At 34.8% G+C, this 19,636-nt stretch overlaps 1 protein-coding gene across 1 annotated transcript in view; it reads left to right on the top strand.

Moving 5' to 3' along the window:
• The window catches only part of Nyap2 (neuronal tyrosine-phosphorylated phosphoinositide-3-kinase adaptor 2), a 251,439-nt gene extending 235,015 nt beyond the window's left edge, over window positions 1-16,424 (top strand). Inside the window, exon 7 of the mRNA XM_057762975.1 lies at window positions 11,221-16,424. Within this exon, the coding sequence (XP_057618958.1) occupies window positions 11,221-11,448 (228 nt within the window). The 3' untranslated portion in view covers window positions 11,449-16,424. The remainder of the gene's footprint in view (window positions 1-11,220) is intronic.
• Window positions 16,425-19,636: the final 3,212 nt, after the last annotated feature.

The following is a 19,636-nucleotide window of genomic DNA, read 5'->3' as shown; positions in this document are numbered from 1 at the left end:
TCCTCTGATAAATGTCTCACTCACTGAAAAACATTTGAATTAATTCTGGAAATTTCTCAGGGTTTTCTTTATTATAAACAATTAGCTTAATCAATTAATAGCTGGAATTATTTCTGTAGTCATTGCAAGTTTCAATTTTCAAGAATCCTATTGTGTCTTCTTTACTGGAAAAGTGTATTTTATTTTAAATATAGTCATTTTCCTTTCCAAAGACAAAAATTTAAAATCCATATAATCAAATCAAACTGTAAAGCATACACATTTTAAGGTAATAGCATCTGTGGATAAGTACAGCCTGTGGCACATCATCTATGCTTGGACTAGATGGTTTTCAGAACTTCCTGCGGACTTTAGAGCAGCAAATTGTTAACTAAATTCACATATGAAAATGACATAGCATATTGACTCTCCTGGAATATTGTCATTTTTTGATAACAGCACAGTGCTCTGCTCTTCACAAAGTGTAGCTCACTACCTGAATTTGTATCTGTGTTCCATGCTCTGGTGTAAAGCTCCAAGTGTAGCCCACCCTCATGGTTGGCTGGATTTGTTACTTGTTCAGTTGATTATTTCCTTTCACCAGATAATGTGCATTAAAGCTTATACAGTCATTTACACTTCTAGCTTTGCACTTGAATTTTTTTTCCTAAGTGATAAAAGTCTATATGTAATAGAACACCAGAGCCACAACAAGCATTTGGCTTTCTTTTTATTTAATAAATAAATTTAATTCATGTGTTTGGGCATTTTAACTTTATGCCTATTCATGCACCTTGTGTGTCCCTGGTGCCTGCAGAAGCCAACAGAGGCCTGCAGTACCCTGGGGCAGGAGGTATAGACCATTCTAAGCATTCTGGGAATCAAACCCAGGCACACTGAAAAAGTAGCCAGTATTAGCCATTGAATCCTCTATCTAGGCACAGAAAATATATTATTTTTTTAAAGCTATATTTACACTAGTTTTTAAACTAGTAACTAAGCATACATATTGTATACATTAGCAGAGTATTGTGTGTTATATCAACATACACATTCATGCTTTATTACTTAGGTCAACAGAAATAGATCTATCTCCCAAATTATCTACCATTTCTTCATGGCCAAACATCCTTTATTGTCGGGGCCATTTCAGACATACTGTGCACAGACACATCTTTAGTTGCCCTACTGTGCAGTGTTTAAGAGTCAACTCCTACCTAACCATAACTTAGTACCCATCATCAACTTTTCTCATCACTTCTTCTCAAAGCTCTCTTCAGCCTCATTGTGCATTGGTAACATATTTGTAAACTGATGGCTGAACACCATTAATGTTTTCTACATAGTGACACAAAATGAGTCTCTGGCCTTTTTCCTTATGAAACTATTGTCTTGGGCTTTGTCTCTTAATCCATTTCCAAACAGCTAACGTGTTTGCGAATTCAGTCAAGACACTGTCATCCCCCAATAATTGTGATTTTTCTTGGAGAAGCATAAACATGCATGGGAAATTCCCTTTTATATTTACTACTGTGAAATTGAGAAATGAACTGTGATGTGGCTAAGAAAATAATGAACAAAAATACTTTCAGCAGGCTTTTCATAACTATGGTGTCCAGTGCAGTCAGTGTTTTCAATGCCAACACATCAGCTGTTGGAGGTGGTGCACTGATGAGCAAAGTTCAATAACCTTTGGATACTAAAGTCCATCAACAAACACAATAGGTTTTACAGGACATTCTGATGGACAGCAGCAAGGGTGGTGAGATGCAGGAAGAGAGAATAGTCTGAGGAAAGGATGTTCTCTGCTAGGATCTGCCACCTCTTCACTGCCACTGTGGAATCTGCTTCACAGGTTGACAGATAATCTTTAGGAGATTCTAAACTGGATTTTCTCATCTAGATAATAGTAATCACAGGGACATTGTGAGTCTAGAATGAAGAAGGCAAGGTACTGACACAGTAGTATTTGTCCCCATTGGGAGGCCTTGGTACTGCAATTTTGTTCATGACCTTGATCGTGAAAGGGTGGATGGAAATATGACAATAATAAGAAACAGCACAACATTTCACCTTCCCCCAGGGTACTTTTAATTATAAAATCTTGTTATTTTTCAGCCTTATGCTTGGCTGATTTCTTCTTCTTCTTCTTTTTTTTTTTTAAAGATTTATTTATTTATTGTATACACAGTGTTCAGCCTCCATGTATGGCCTCAGGCCAGAAGAGGGCACCAGATCTCATTACAGATGGTTGTGAGCCACCATGTGGTTGCTGGGAATTGAACTCAGGACCTCTGGAAGAGCAGTCAGTGCTCTTAACCTCTGAGCCATCTCTCCAGCCCCTTGGCTGATTTCTTTAACTTAGTACACCTCTCTATGTCATTGGCTGTATAAGACATAAATTCCATCAAGACTGTATATTTGTTTCTCTATGTATGCTGCTGCTGTGGGTTACTTTAATGATGACTAGTGTGATGCTAATGGAAGAGGCAGAAGTATATACTAATCTTTGTTCCATGAATTCCAATCCAAATACTATCCTCTGTAAAGGATATGAAGCTTCTGTAATTTAAGCACTACAAATTTAACATTATCATTTAAAAATAGCACATGCCTAATTTTTATACTTTAGGGAATTGATCCCGGCTCTGTACCCATCAACTACTTCAAACAGGTTAAAGGAAATTTTCTGGTACTGTTATGGTGTAGGAGGTCCTTCTGTTTGTATGTTGCTTTCATTGGTTAATGAATAAAGAAATTGCCTGGGGCTAGTTGATAGGGCAGAACTTAGGTAGGTGGGGAAGACAGATCTGAATGTTGGGAGGAAGAAAGGCAGAGTAGGAAGATGCCATGGAGCCGCCAGAAACAGACATACCCAATCTCTCCTGGTAAGCCACTGCCACGTGATGATATACAGAAGAATAGAAATGGGTTAAATCAAAATGTGAGAGTTAGACAGTAAGAAGCTAGAGATAACAGGCCAAGCTGTGATTTAATTAATACAATTTCTATGTGGTTGTTTTGGGGCTAAGCTAGCCGGGAAGAACAAGTGGGCCCCCCCTTGCAACACTGTTACATTGTATTATTGATGTTGCTAGAATTATTATTATTATTGCAATAATCCTTCACTCCAATGTGACATGATCAAAGGGACCTAGGTTTTACCACATTGTTTCCCTGAAGAATACTGTAAGCTCATTATGTCAATCAAGAATTTCAGCACTGGAGAGTTTACTTACTTTATGACTTTTTCTTGAGTGGCATAATTAGTACATATTTTATTCACTATTCACTAGTACTTCTATGCCTTTATTTTATTATATTTAATTTTTAGTATATATTAATTAGACACAGGATTGAAGTTCATTACAACATAATGTCTTTTGATTATTATTATCCTCCATTACTTTTCTTTCTCCAGCTGCTGTTGGTATGTTCTTCTTTTTCCCAGAGTCCCCCCTTCAACTTTCATTTTGTTTATCATGAACTTAGGAAGGGAATGGCCTACAGAGAGCTTCAATAATACAATCATTTGTGATATTTATACATAAACATGAATGCACATACAGGCATGTAAATCCAAGCACAGGTGGATTGCACTAGCAACAATTTTCTCAGACAAAAGTTGATCCAGTTACCCACCTTTGGATGATGATTTATTTGTACATTGTATACAGAATATGGGGTGAGAGCAGCAAGACTATATCTTCAAAGACTGTCTCCGGGCTATTTAGAGCTATCTTTTAGCATGTTTTATTTACATTTATTTGTCTTTAAGACTATCTTCCAAGAGAAGTATTTAAAACTTAAGGATATTGTTGGAATTAAGTGATACAAAATGAAATGAAATATTTCATAAAACAAAAATCTTCAAAAGTGGCCTTCTTGCAAACAATCAGAAACACTATAAACTATCTATATATTTGTTCATCTGTTCACTAATTTTGAGAGCATTTATTGTATACTACTTCTCTTTCTCTAGAAGTTAAAGATACAAGAATTAATAAGAAGATTCCTGTGCTCAAAGATCTAGATCTAAAGAAAATAGAATAATGTATATATTTGTGTTTACTTTTTAGTAAATATCAGAAATTCAATTGTTTCAACAGACATGAGGCCTTCCTCTTTTTGCTTTACAAAGAAACATTGTCATAGAACACTTAAACAACTAGTCCCATATATAGTAAATTCTGATTTCAAAAAGCCATGTCATTTTCTTTATCTTATATACTTTATACCATTTGCTATGAAAACAAAAAAGCAAACATGGGGTTGATATAAATGAAAAAGTCATTATTAAAGAGAAATTTGTGTTGGGCCAGGAGAGCTTGAGAAAAGGTTAAAAGCCACCTTCACTACTCTGTGTGTGACTTGCGATATTATTTTTGATTAAAGAGTATTACCATAAAACTGAAGGTTAGACAATGTCTTCATTTTACTAGCAGAGAGAATGCGTAGTTGTTAGCCTAAAACTCTAATACCAGTTTGAGAGTCAGTAATATCTACTTTTTAATTGATTTTATTTTGGAGATTTGCATAATTGATGAAAGCCCAGATATAAATTGAAACAAAACACTTGGTTTAACATACAATATTTATTGTCTACTCCTCATAGCTGATCTGACTTCATATATCAAGGTGGATGTTAATGTCAAAATAGAGAAGAGTAGGAATTAGTGTATAGCCATGATTTCACGTTGTAAAGCAACTCTGAGATGAAGGCGTGGCTCTCATGTTGTGACTATAGATATATATCAAAACTAAGGTTAGGGGTAGGGAATAAACAATGAAATTCCAGTTCATGCCTCAGGTATAGACTTGCCCAGTGATTCTTTCATTAAACATATTGTTAAAAGAGGAAGATCAATGAGGGAATAATTTTAAACACACAGTCAATAGATTAGAATTACATTCACATACACAGACACACACAGGGACATACACACAGGGACACACACACCCAGAGATACACAAATACACGGGGACACCCACAGACACACATATAAATGTTTGGATGTGTCCTGTCCTCCCAGTTTCCCCTTGCCTTCCCTATTTCCTAGATCCACTGTTCCCCTCCCAGAGGTATCAACTGAACATGGCATAATAAGATTACATAAGACTGGGCATAAACCTTCATATCAAGGTTGAAGGAAGCAACCCAGTAGTAGGAAAAATGTCCCATGAGCTGGCAAATGAGTCAGAAACACACCCACTCCAACTGTTAGGAGTCATACAAAAACCAAATTGTGTAGGCAATTTGCTAACTGTGAAACCCATGTTCAATTCCTAGCATCTCAGAACAATAAAATAAAGTAAAAGGAACCAGACTTGGTAATACATGCCTATGATTCCAGCACTAGGAGGCCAAGAAAAGAGGATTGGAATTAAAAGTCATTCTAGGCAACATGGAAATTACCAGGATAGAATGGGATACACTGTAAGACTCTATCTTAGAAAACTTTATTTTAAAAAGGAAAAATACCACCAACAAAAAGCAAACTCTAAAAGCTAGAACTCTTTCTATTTCATCTTTAGTTTTTATAATAATTCAAGCAAGAAAGCAACACATATCTTGTGTATAACACTGATGAAGTCATATCTAAGCCTCTGGTCAGCCTGAAGGAGTTAGGATTGAGACACTCGTCTCCTTGTCTTAGGACTTCATGCTCATGATGATAGCTTCACTGTGGCCTTCAAGAAATTAAAAAGAAATCCATTAGTTTATAATCATCTTAGTGTCGTAGAATTTATACTTTTAAAAGAATTTATTTATGTTATGTATATGAATATTTTTATTGCACGTATGTGTAGGCACCACATGTCCGACTGGTGCTTGTGGATGTCAGAAGAAAACAGTCGATGCCCTGGAACTAGAGTTCTAAACAATGATGAGCCACCATGCATGTGCTGAGAACTGAACCTGGGTTCTCTGTAAGAGCTGCAAATGCCCTTAACCGATGAGCTTAACCAATGAGCCATCTCCCCCATCCCACGTTAATATTTTTGAAAATTGTATTATTCATAAAGCAAGTATGGAGTCAGGTGTTTTAAGTAGTTAATAGCTTTCAAATATTTAGCATAAAACCCTAGGAAGTTGGGTGACTTCTGTATTATTCCTCTGTATTATCCTGTTGTGGGGAGCACGTTACTTTATAGAAGATATATAGATAAATTCTCATTTTTTATTCTGATCTTGGAAGGACTTGTGTTTCATTAACGATGAAATAGAACAGTCTTACCTGTGAATAGACAGACAAGTTCAGAAGATTTCAACCCTCTGGGCTCTGTGTTATTATCAATTTCAAGTTTTATTGAGGGTTTCTGTTATTGTCTATTCTTTATAAGGTTGAGCACATCCTTCCAAATGATATTTGGACAAGGAGACATGAAAAATAATTGACTAAGATTGAGGGAAAGGTTATCAGTGTGAGTGTTTGTTTTGAGGTTGTTACCAGAGTGACACATTAGAGGAAGTTGGTTGCAAAAGTAGAAGAATGGACTCACCTAACATTAATCATGGATACAAAGTCTAAATCCAGCTACTTGATAATGCCAACACTCTGCTTCTCCTTATAAGGATATGACAATAAAATGTACAGCGAACACACCTTAATAAGTTCTCCAATGTGATTTCAAGTCTGTTTCTCATCATTTCTGGTTTATTGAATGGGTCCGATTCATATAAAAACCACTGTGAGCTAGTCTGAAATAAGGCTTTCACAACCAATATTGCAACACCACTATGGGCGCTGTTTTCTATCCTTTACCAGACAATTCTAATACATGCTTATTTTAAGGGTCAACTAAATATTTACTAAGTCAAAAGAATCTTTAGGGAAAGCTGTGACCAGAGAACAAACTGTTCTTTGATCTGATCCCAGTAACCAACCACAACAATAAAGGCATGTGGGCATTTCACTGATTTTCTTATGTTTAATTCATTTGTTAATCATTTCTCTCTCCACTTCTACAGGTCTAGCATAACATTTACTTGGCCTTTTAAGTTTCTTCATACTACAGTGATTATTTATTGCTGTATCAATTTGTCATATTTTTCCTTTTTAGGATGATCTTTTATTTCTACACCTGGCCATATTATAGTGTATGTGTGATGAACCACAAACTCTCTGTCAGTGACCCCACTCTATAGATGGTAGGCTAACAGATAATCATGTTTTTGTGCTAAAATATTGACATATATACTGTCATTTTTATTTTATGATTTCCCTGTGCTGTCAAATATTTTCCATTTGTGTTTCATTTAAAAACCCAAAGACATTTATTAAAAAAATCTCAGTAGCTGTATGAAAACAGGCTGGTGTCTACTGTTTAGAAACTAGGTGTTATATACAAGTCTCTACTAACTGTAGAACTCTATATCAAAGCAGGAATGGCAATTTCTTAACATTGCGTCTGTCTCCCAAGTATTTGATAACAATTTCATGCTAGTTAGTGAGGCCATTTAAGTAGAGATAATTTATATCAATTTTATTTCTCATTTATTTATTGTTGAATTGCTCCAAATGCTTATTGCAGTGTAATTCTGTTTCAGTTTTCTGTGTTACACATTGTTGAAAATTTCAAATATATAATAAGAGAATTATTATTGTACAGTGTTGCTGATTGCTATTTCACAAAAATATATTTAGTTTCAGAAAGTACTTAATTTTACTTTCCAAAAACAAAACAACAAAAACTAGCATAGTTAAAAGGTGAAATGATTCCTTAGTGAAAGGAAATAATTCTATGTTCCCTACAACCCTATCAAAAATAATGCACATGGAACTGACTAATTGTTGTTAAGCTCTGTCTGTGCCAAGTACATAAATGTTATATGCTATATACATGCATGTTTTGGGAGACTACATACTAATTTATAATGCACACAGAGAGTTCAGAGATACATTGATTCTCAATTTCACAAATAGAAAAGTCCTAAGCAAGTAATTTAAATTTTCTTATTTTATCAAATATCATGTGATCTTGGAGGGGAGGTATTGCGTTAAAACTAGTGTTGGAAAAGATAGTCTTTCCCTTTAAACAAAAACTTAAAAATTTTAGATGTGAAAACAACCTGCAAAACATGTTTAGGGCTCCAAAATAATACATACTCATTGTCTCCCACATGGTTTGCAACTTGCAGTATTGCAATTTATTTAACTCAACTAATGCATCAGCACTGAGACATTATGATCAGGTAATGGCTGCCCTTTGTTCCATTTTTCTTAGCATTTATCCAATATCCTTCTTTTCTGCTTCCTATTTCCTTCTAAAAAAATGCCCAGTAATTATAGCTAGTCAAGTAGTCTCTTCAGCCTTGTGTAGACAGCAGGTGTTTCTAGGAAGACTTTCTTTCTTTTGTATGACCTTGACAGGGTGTCAGGAGTACCGCTGTGGTATTTTGTAAACCGTCTTTCACATGAACTTTAACTGATGCTTTTCTCATCTGCTTTGAGGGCTTGGAGGACAGAGACAGAAGGCAGGGGTGCCAAGGTTTATCACTGTAATGGTACATGCTAACAATGGCATTCACAACTATTGAACACCCATTGACAATTTAATTTGCCAGATGCCTCATATGTTTTGGTTTCTATAGGAAAGTATAAGAAAATTCCATAAATGTAGTGATTTATATACAAAGTAAAGTATTTCTCACAGCTCTAAGCATTGGAAGAATCAACACCATGGTGCATCCATGAAACTTACTCTAAGTTCCCTCTGCTAGCTTGTGTCCGCTCATTTCTCATTGTGTCTAAAGGAGAAAGCTATCTTGAGCCTCTTTGGTAAGTCACACTCAGGAACTAACTTCTCTTACTTGTTGCCAAGTTATCATATTTAAGTCTGTCAAGGTAAAAGTTAGGATTTCAGGAGAAGAATTTGGGTAGGGAACTAAGGTCCAGTACAGAGAACCAGATTTCTCCATGAGAAGTGACTTCCAGCATCTCTCACCATTGCACCATGACACTGTTACTGTGTGGCTCACACACAGATGTAATCATTTCCATTTACCTACATGATGGGAGAATTCACTGATTCCATTCCTCCATAAATTTAATACACAAAGAATATCATCTCTATTGAGTCATGTTAATAAAAATATTGTTGCCCCAAAGCTGGATATTCATAATTGAACAATTATAATTGAACATAATTATATAACAGCTGCTTTATAATTATTTATTAGTATGTAATTACCATCATATAGTATATATACTATTTTCTCTGTGTATATAACAAATATATTTGGATTGTATATAATAAACAAGGTCACTTAACTGAATAACTAAACTAGAAGAATGTTTTGGTGGGCTTATCTTAAATTAATTTTAACACTCTATCTCCAAAGCTGTTTCATCCATAGAGAGAAATGGAATGGTATTTTGATGTTGTCTTTTAACAGGATATAGATATTTTATGATTGAAGAAAACAAAATTAAAGTTGGTAAATAGCTTTTAGATAGTATTTTTACTAGTTCGTGAAAGTGGTAAGTATACAACTTGTGTCTCTAATACGACACAATTTTCTAACATCATTATCTCAGTGTAAAAAATAATGTGTAAAATCACTTGGAGGAAAAGATCTTAATATTTAAATGAACATAGCAGTAGCACTGGGTTTTAATGTGAGAATTTAAACATGACCCTAAGCATGTCCAATTTAAATTATAAATATGAAAGAAATTTATCTTCCCACATAAGCCATACTCTATAATACAGTCATTCATTTCATTAGGTGATTGATAGCAAATTCAACATAAGATTATCCGATATATTAGGCTACATATATTTGTAAATGTGTTTTACAAAGCAATCTTTCAAATGGCAACTTTCCAGTCTTATAGAGTTGTATGATCTTCAACTACCTAGCTCTTTTTTATTGGACAGGAAATATTGTCCCATGAGACTTCATGTACTTGACCATAGTAATGTACTGTGTTTATTTTAAACATCATTCTCGCAAGCAAGAAGTGGACTAAGTCATTAAACAACTACAATGATGACTCAGTTGTAAAATTAAAATTAGATAAGGATTTATTTGAAATATTATCCAAAAGCCATAATGCTACATTTGGTGACTTCATTTGGTTTATTTTAACCTTTCCATCAAAGGGATATTTGCTTAAACAATTAAATGTAGTCTTCCTTGTTTGGATTAGGGATGGGCTTATCTCATTGCTAACTTTCTGTGGCAAAATTGGTTCAAAAGAATATCAATAGACACAATACTACATATATTAGGGGAGATGTGTGCATCTGTCTTGCAATATATATATATATCATTGTATGTTCAACCTACATACTGATCTTTCTTTCTTAACTGACTTGATGAACTGTCTTCTCTAAGTTTTTTTTTTTAAAAAAAAAACAATTAGAGTATTGTCAGCATGTTTGTAGAGGGCAGTGATCTCATATGTTTATTGGCATACCAAGAACTACAGTAAAAATAACTCAACAGAAGGATATTTGGACATCCACCAACACTTAGCATGTACATCCAGAGTCACTTCAGCAGGTGGAATTATTCAACAAACATGTGGTACTCTATTCTGTTTAGAAACAAACCCAAGTAATCAAAACATATTTCAAGAATGAAAATGGTCCTTAGCAACTCTAATATATATCACTGAAAAATAGTTTTTATATTTTAATGTAGATATATTGGGAACAAAACACAATGGAACCAATCTAAAAATTGGTAAATATTTGGAAAATTGTTTACAAAATAAAGTCACTTTGTTTCTGCATTGTGGTCTTTTTAAAAAAAAAACATTTATTTATTTATTTATTTATTTATTTATTTATTGTGTGTGTGTGTGACACTGTGGGGGGAGATGGAGGAGGGGGAGCACAAACCAAAGACTATGGAGGTCAGAGGACCGCTGATGGGAACTGGTTCTCCCCTACTGGGTGTGGTCCAGGGAGTTAATGCAGGTCATCAGGCTTGAAAATAAATACCTTTCCTTGACCTGCCATGTCACTGACCCTACAGGGGTACTTCAGAGATATTTTGGGAAGTATTTATTTCCAAACTGTTACTAAATCTTGTAATGACGCTTGCCAATTTAAGTGGGATGTTTATTTATAGCAACTATGCTTTCATTTTTGCTTTGTTTGCCTTTAAGCTTTTTCAAAAGTAGGTGTAGAAATAGCTGACATTTTTCTTAGCAGGTATAGCCCAGTGCAAAAGACACACTTTCATTCCAACTTTTTCTTCTGTATTCACTTTTTCTTTTTTGCTAGGTGGCATGCATGCAGTGGTTTCATGGAGACCATACAATGCTTGAGATGATTGAGAAAAAGCGTTGCTTGTGCAAAGAAATAAAGGCTAGACAGAAAACGGAAAAGGGCCTTTGCAAACAGGATAGCATGCCAATCCTACCCAGCTGGAAGAAGAATGCAGGAACAAAGAAGTACAGCCCTCCACCCTATTCTAAACAGCAAACGGTATTCTGGGATACTGCCATATGAGTGTGTACGGGCATGAGCTCCACTTTGCTTAATACAAGGGAGGTTGACTTGGTCGTGTAAAATTAATTGTTACATATATTCTCTGTTGATGTGGAATACCACAGGAATCTGCGGGTACTGTGGCAAGTCCGAGATAAAAATGTGTTTGTCCTTGTAATTAAGGCACACTCTCTTGTGGTGGATTATTATGAATCCAGAAAATATTAAACTGTAAATATTTTGCTAGTTTATGGGTGACACCTGAAATAATATTCCTTAAACATATTTAAGTTGGAGAAATAACAGAAATGTTTACTAGATGATATAATTTGGTATTAACCAGTTTGTTATCTCTTTTATATGTAACCCCTGGATGCCTTTTCTTATTAATTTTTTGCATTTAGAATGTCTTTGTCCTCCTGCCCACATTTGGCTTCTGTGGAAGAGCTCACAGGTATACGTCCTATTTAAGCACATCATATGTGATCTGGTGCTAGCAATACAGAAGTTGAATATTATGTTTGTAAAGATTGTCTGCTGCTTTCTATGTTTGTAGGGGATAAATCGGAAATGAACGAAAGTATATTAGTCTGCACATCCATGTTACCCTGAGGTGGACAATCTTTGCTTCAGTGACTTCCTAAGGATTTGTTTCATATCCTGGTATTTGCACTTAGTATTAGTTAGTCAGACTATAGTGGAAGGCTGTAGGATATATTGGGACATTCCTGCAGCAAACTTTCTTTCAGAAATTACTTTTAGGGATGTGTGTGTCCTTGCAGCATTGATCTGATTGGAGGAGACCAGGGTTCACTGTGACAATTGAAGGAACAAAAAAACAAAACCTTAAGAGCTCAGCTATTTTCAAGGAAATGGGAGCAGAGGCACGATAGACATGGTATTTTTAAGTAACATTCCATGGGCATGATTCTCCCACAAGAAGTTGAAAAATGAACATTCAGCTATAGCAATTTCCAAGTTTTAGTATACTCCATGCCAACCTTCCTCAAAACTTAAGTCCATTCATGGAAAAGTATTTCTTGCCAATCGTTTTAAGCTAGTTATTACATTTTGGGGTCATAATCTTCTGTTCATAACTATCACACCCGTTCTTACTGATTATGACACCATGACCAAAGAGTTATGACCACTTTGGAATTTAATTTAATTATTTTTTTGTTTTACGGAAGTAAAGGAAATGCAGGGGAGAAAGAATAGGGTGAACTCAACTTTATGTGGTAGTAAACTTTAAGTTAAGAAGTTTAATTTAAGAAAAATAGTATATATCTTTAAAAGTAACTTGTTAGTTGAAAATAAATATTGCCACGAATAAATAAAAAGGAAACTATCACATATATTTTGTATATTTAAATTAATATTTATGCTTCCTAAAATTGACAGTATGTGGTTCTTCATTAACAATCAATTTAGTATTATATTTCTGAGAGGAAAAAGTGTGTTTGAAGTTATTATCATAGCAGTTTTTCTTGTAAGGGTATTGACAGCAATAGTTCCATGCTGCTCAATAAAACCAAATATAACAGAAGTTAAGGAATTTTTGTAATCTATATTGATAAAAAAAAAGTTCTAGTAATTCTTTATCAGTAAAAGTTCCTTGAAGAGAGTTTGAAATGTTATAACATAATTTTTTAATGTTTTATAATTAATGTATATTTTGATGTCCAATTATAATCCTGAAAGAATAAGGAAAATGGTAAGTGGGAGCATGTGTTGTGTGAGTGTGTGTGTATGTGTGTGTGTGTGTGTGAACAATCAGTGGGAAAACTGTATATATAAAATGCTTACTGAAATTGTAAGTTATGCTCGTATAAGTAAGAGGTGACAAAGGCAAAGTCACAAATATAGGATACCACAGAGAGATCTTAAATAGCTTAAATGAATGCTGTTGCTGTCTTTTACCAGCTATGTAGACTTATAATACAAGCCCAGCAATCATACAGCACAGGCAAACGAGTGATGAAAACGTTTTAAGATAAAATCTTAATTGAAATCAAGTGTGTTTTGGGCCCAAATTGTTATCTTGATTTAAGTTACTATGACCTCATATATTCAAACCAATCAATCAAACACAAGGCACCATTTGTCAGAATCTCTGTGATCTTATCATTTCGGCTATTACAGTAAAGATGAGCCCTCTCTTGGCATTTAAGTGTAGGAAATATATTTCCAAGTGTGTTTGCACTGGCTGATCTTATACCTATCACTCTGAATTAGGCAGAAGGGAATTTTTAATGTTGGTCACTTGTTTAGAAGGAAACAGAGGTACTAAAATGATTTAGTTGGACTCAACCATTCATGGGTCTTCTGTTCATGCCAGGGCCACATGTCACGTACTCCCTTTTCAAATCTGTTATTTTTGGAGGAGTTAGCTGTTTTGAACATTTGAACTTAGGTAACCATTTCCATTTATTTCTCAAAATCTCTTTCTACATGAGAAAGAGTTGGAATATCTGGAAAGATGGCTTCACTTGGACTTGACTACAGATGTGTCATCTGTGCCTATATAATAAATAATTGTCCACTGTGGCAATTAGCTATTCTACAGTCAACTTCATCTTTGTATAGAGTTTCTCTTCGTTGTGAGAAAAGAATCATTAGTAGCTAGAGAAAACCATGCTGACTCTCTGGTGGCAATAAATCAGACACTTCACCTGGTCAGAAGATAATCTGCAGCCAGCACATGATGTCATGATAAAGCTCACATTTCTAGCAATGCCAAAGAACAAATCATATGAAGGCATGTTATCAGGCAAAGGGAACTCATACTCATGACAAATTGTCTTTTCACAGCAAATGTTGTAGAAACAGAATTTTATTGGCTGTCAGCAAGACGGCTTTATGTGCGAAATACTTCTTAGTAGAGAAGACATGAATTTCCTTAGAAATGATGGGAGGAAAGGATAAAATACTGTGTTTTCCCCATCACAGAAGCCAGCACTACGTGAGAAATCACACTTTACAGAGACACTGCCAATATCTCCCTCCGCATGCTATTGAAGCAAGATTGGGGTAAAAAGTGATTGAATTTTCAGCTACATAATAATTGAGAAAGAAAAGCAAACACCAAGAGGTAAAGTGTGTTATTTTTAAGTGCATACACCTTTTGAATACAAAATAATTGTTTGGACATAAGATCGCTTTTCAAAATAGTGACAGTTCCGAACCATTGACAAACAACAAGATTTTGTTCAAATGGTTCTAGAAAGCAGACCTATGTGACATATGTGTAGTCTTGTCTACACCCAGAATTAGGTTGGCTTCCTTTGAACAAGTTAAACAGAAAGTCAACACACCTGAACAGCCCCAGCTAGTTACTGTTTCAATAAAGTCATCAGAAGAATGCTCCTATAGATACATTTTATATCACTTACATGCTAAACTCAGTCAGGTTCTCAATGGAGATCTTATAAATTAATCATGTTTCCAGTTGAAATTAAGCCAAATATTCCTACAATTTATGGAGTATGTAATTTGGGGAGGGGGGTTGTAAGTCTTACTTGGAAAGGAATGTAGAAAGGATAGACCATGATCCCCTCATGAATTATATCCCAAATTTAAAAGGAAATAAAGGAGATATGACACATACAATACATAGGGACACTTACAACACCTTCCTGGTTCGGAATAATAACTAGCTAATTGCATAATTTGAAAAATTTGTTAGTAATGAATCATTTCTTTAAAAGTTCACTGTATCATTTTATTAGACAGTTTCAGAAGCACTTGGAATTGAACATTGAAATAAATGTGGTTTTTGAAATTAGAGAACTCAATTATAAAATCATTAATATTTTCAAAATAAAAAGCCAACTGGAGTATACATGATTTCACATGTTTGGCAGCTTTTAAGTGGTTTTATGCAGCATTCTTGTTGTTTTCTGGTCAAGTGTACAGTCAAAATAAAAGATGAAAATATACTAAATTTATGTCTAAGTATAGCATCTGTGTATGTGTAAGCTTCTACCTGTACATTGCAATATGTACTGCTATCTGTGTAAATCAGTAAAAGATAACACTGTTTTATCATGTTACATGTAGACATTGTGGCTTGGGGTTTGGATGGTTTAAAGCCCTCTCATATTTGGGTCAATTCTATTGGAATAACAATCTAGAAAAATATCTGGTAACATTTCCTTTTATTATTATGAAGCTTCAGACTTAAGGAAGAACATTTTAAAAATTATCACTGAATTTATCTCTAATAAAAATATGAATATTCCTTCAAAGTTTTGCTCCCAAATATAACTGGGTTTGTCCACCCTACATGCATTTATATTTAAACATGTACACACTCAGAGACAGAATGCATACTGTATATAATATATATGACAATGTTTAGTATGCACTTCTTTTGTTTGGACTTCTTAATATTTATAGTGTAGCAATTTGTGTAAAGTGCACTGTGATTATAAGGAGAATCAAAGCACAGTACAGTCACACTTTTGTTATCTTGCACTAAAAGCGTGTTTACGTATTTAGCAATTGTATGTTTACTTTCTTGACTTTTCAAACATTTGAAACAAATCGCTATGAAAAATGATATAAACTAATCTGTTTTTTAGTGGATAATTACACTACATTTTTAAAAGACAGGGTTTTTAAAGAAAATCATTTAACATCCATTCCAACATTAAGAAGTTTACCATATCTAAAAATCTGAATGTCATATTGCATTTTTCATAACTCATTAGCAATGTCAGGTATGTGCCTGGATATTTGTGCAAATAAGCATTAGATAACAGATTTCTCTATTCATGTATTCCTAGGCATTTCTATATACATAATAATATAAACACTGATGTTTTAATGTCTCTTAATTTTGTACTTGATTTTTTAGTAATATGTAATTATATATGTACTTTGATACTACCGAAGTAACCAGATGTTGTTTGAAAACAAATTGATTTCTCTTTAGTGCATTGACAATATTTTATGATATTTTGTGCTTATTTATTTGTGCTCCCGTGTAATTACAATAAAAGCAATAGTTTAAATTAGATGGCTGTTGTTTCTTATAATTATTCACCAAGAAGCAAGATTAAAAAGGGAAATTGGGTTGTCTATGAGTTTAAAGCATTCTGTACATATATTAGACTTTCATAGTGTCATTTAATACAGAATAAATTAAGTCAAAAGACTTAAAGAAAAGCATACCTTTTAACTTTTAGATTTGTTGGTGAGGCTGTATGAATTGTTGAACACGGAAACTGGTAAGTATTAAAGGCCTTAACTCTGTAGTCATGTGGCCCCTTATGCTGATCTTACTTATGACTTGGTTTTTGTCACAAGATGATACATTACTGAAGGTACTTTGACATTTTATTTTATTCCAACTTGACCTAAAACTAGTCAGATCTAACACTAGAGCATTAAAGAATAGAATCCAGTAACCCTAAGCTCATGCTCTCAAATAAGACATTTATTGGGATGGTATTAAGTCATATTTTATCCATTAGATCCTTCTAGAAATAACCTAAATGAAATAATGAGTCCGTGTTTACTGTAAGCAGAATGTCAATAAAAACTACTGAATATCTGAAACATGACTTTGGGGCTCATTGATCATATACAAATACGTAGTATCCTTTAATGGTCTCTAATGCCTTCTTCATAAACCACTTATCTAATAACCAAAATTAATGTGAATTTAATTGATTACATTTTCAAAGTTACTCAGTAACAATTTCCACTGTTCATTTTTTTAAAAAATTATTCATTTTATCCGTACGGATATTTGGTTTGCATGTATGTATGTGAAATATTTGTTTGCTTGATGCCCTTGGGTTAGAAAAAAACATTGGCTCCCATGGAACTGGAGTTGCTGATGACTGTGAGAGGGGTCGTTTATAAGAACAACAAGCACTCTTTAAGGCGGAGGCTTTTTCCACTTGCCCACCATCATTTCTTAAGAAGAACTAACTTATCGCTACTGTTTAGTTCAGCTCCTCCAGGTATTACAAAGCTCATTGTGATGATCTTCCAGTTGGTTTAACAAGAAATTAGTAGTGACACCTTCATCTCACCACCAATGATACAATCTTATGTCCAGCTCAGTCTATGATTAAAAAACGACTCTATATTCCATATCGTCCTAAGTTCCTTTAAATCTCTATTCTCTACTTTGTGAACTTAGACCTCAGTACAACTATGTTAAGAGTAACATGTGAGTTATTATTAAACAAAATCCATTCTCTTATGGTTATTTGTAGCCTAGGCATATTTACTAATATGCAGGTCTATTCACATACATGGGCAGTGACAGAACAGGATAGAATAGGAGAATCTGAGAAAACTCTGTAGTCTCAAATTATATTGCATAGAGATATTATTCTCATATTGCTGGACAGAAAATCAAGACCCCCCTCTTATTTAGGAGTTCTATTACTATGGAGTATCTATATTTTATTACCAAGAGCAACTTAGGGAGAAAAGATTCTACCTATCAGGTCACAGCCCATCACTGAAGGAAGCCAATGCAGGAACTCAGGGCAGAAACCTAGAGGGAGGAACTGAAGAAGAGACTATGGAGGACTGTTACTTACTAGTAACAGTTTTCCTCATGGCTTGCTCTATCTGCTTTCTTTCTTTTTCTTTCTTTCTTTCTTTTTTGAAAATTGCAATTTATTATTTATTTTTAAAACTGTTATGGAGGGGGGAGGACCTTGGACTGCCCACAGGGCAGGGAACCCTGACTGCTCTTTGGACTGGAGAGGAAGGGGGATGGGAGTGGGGCATGGGGAGTTGGGGGAGGAGGAGGGAAAAGGGAGGAGGGGAGGAGGTGGAAATTTTTAATGAAAAAATAATAAAATATTTTATTTTCATTAAAAAAACTGTTTTCTTATTTTACATTCTCAAATCCAATTCCACTCCCTCCCTTCCTCCTGTCCCCTCCACCTTCCTCCTCCCACTTCCCATCCACTCCTCAGAAAGGGTAAGGTTTCCCATGGGATGTCAACAAAGTCTAGCACATTGCTTTGAGGCAGGACCAAGGCCCTCCTTCCTACATCTAGGCTAAGCAAGGGTTCAGAGGGAATGGGTACCAAAAAGTCAGAAGAAGCAGTAGGGATAAATCCTGGTCTCACTGCCAGTGGCCATACAGTCTGTCCCAGTCATACAAATGTCACCCACATTCAGAGGGCCTAGTTTGGTCTTATGCTGGTTCCCTTGTTGTCACGCCGGAGTTGGAAGACTTCCGTTAGTCCAGGTAAGTTGTGCCAGTGGGTTTTTCTTTTGTGGTTTTAATCTCTTTGGTACTATTCTCACTTCTCCCTCTCTTCAACTGGACTTTAGGAGCTCACCCCAATGGTCTGCTGTGGATCTCTGCATCTGCTTCCATCAGTTGCTGGATGTAGGTTCTATGATGACATTTAAGATAGTCATCAATCTGATTACAAGGCAAGGCCAGTTCAGGTACCCTCTCCACCACTGCTCATTCCTACATAACTCAAGACTACGTGCCCAGAGGTGGCACCACCTACAATAGACTGAGATACACCAGATCAATCACTAATTAAGAAAATGCCTACAGGTTTGCCTACAAAACAATCTTATTGATGCATTTTCTCATTGTAGTTTACCCTAGCTTATTTCAATTTGACAAAACAGAACAATTAACCCCTTGTTAACTTGACACACAAATACATCACTAGCTAACAATAATCTTTCCTTTCTTGTTAATCACCATTAACTCATATTAATATCAAAATATCAATATAAAACATATTCCAAACTTTTAAAAAAATCCCATAGACTTTAAAAAATCCAAACACTTTAAAAATTCAGTTTCTTCAAAACAACTAAAATATTCAAAGTCTCTCAACTGTGTGCTCCTGTAAAATCAAAAGACAATGAGGACACTAAGAGAGACATACATAGATCTAATCTACATGGGAAGTAGAAAAATTGAATAAATTGGGAGCATGTGAACTTTGGGGAAGAGTTGAAGGGGAGGGGAGAGACTGGGAGCGGAGCAGAGAAAAATGTAGAACTCAATAAAAATCAATAAATAAAAAAAGAAAGAAAAAATCAAAAGACAAGTTAACTACTTCTTACTCCAAGGAAGAAGCAGGGTACATGCACAACCAAATCAAAGTAAATTCAAACTCCAACAGAGTAATTTCAGTGCCGTAGTTCTGAGATCCACTTATAATCCTCAATTGCAAGGCATTTAGACCGTTCTACTTTATAT

The sequence above is a fragment of the Chionomys nivalis genome, chromosome 2, assembly GCF_950005125.1.
Source record: "Chionomys nivalis chromosome 2, mChiNiv1.1, whole genome shotgun sequence".
Classification (NCBI taxonomy): Eukaryota; Metazoa; Chordata; class Mammalia; order Rodentia; family Cricetidae; genus Chionomys; species Chionomys nivalis.
Note: the sequence above shows the minus strand (reverse complement) of the source record. Positions and strands in the feature narration are given on the sequence as shown.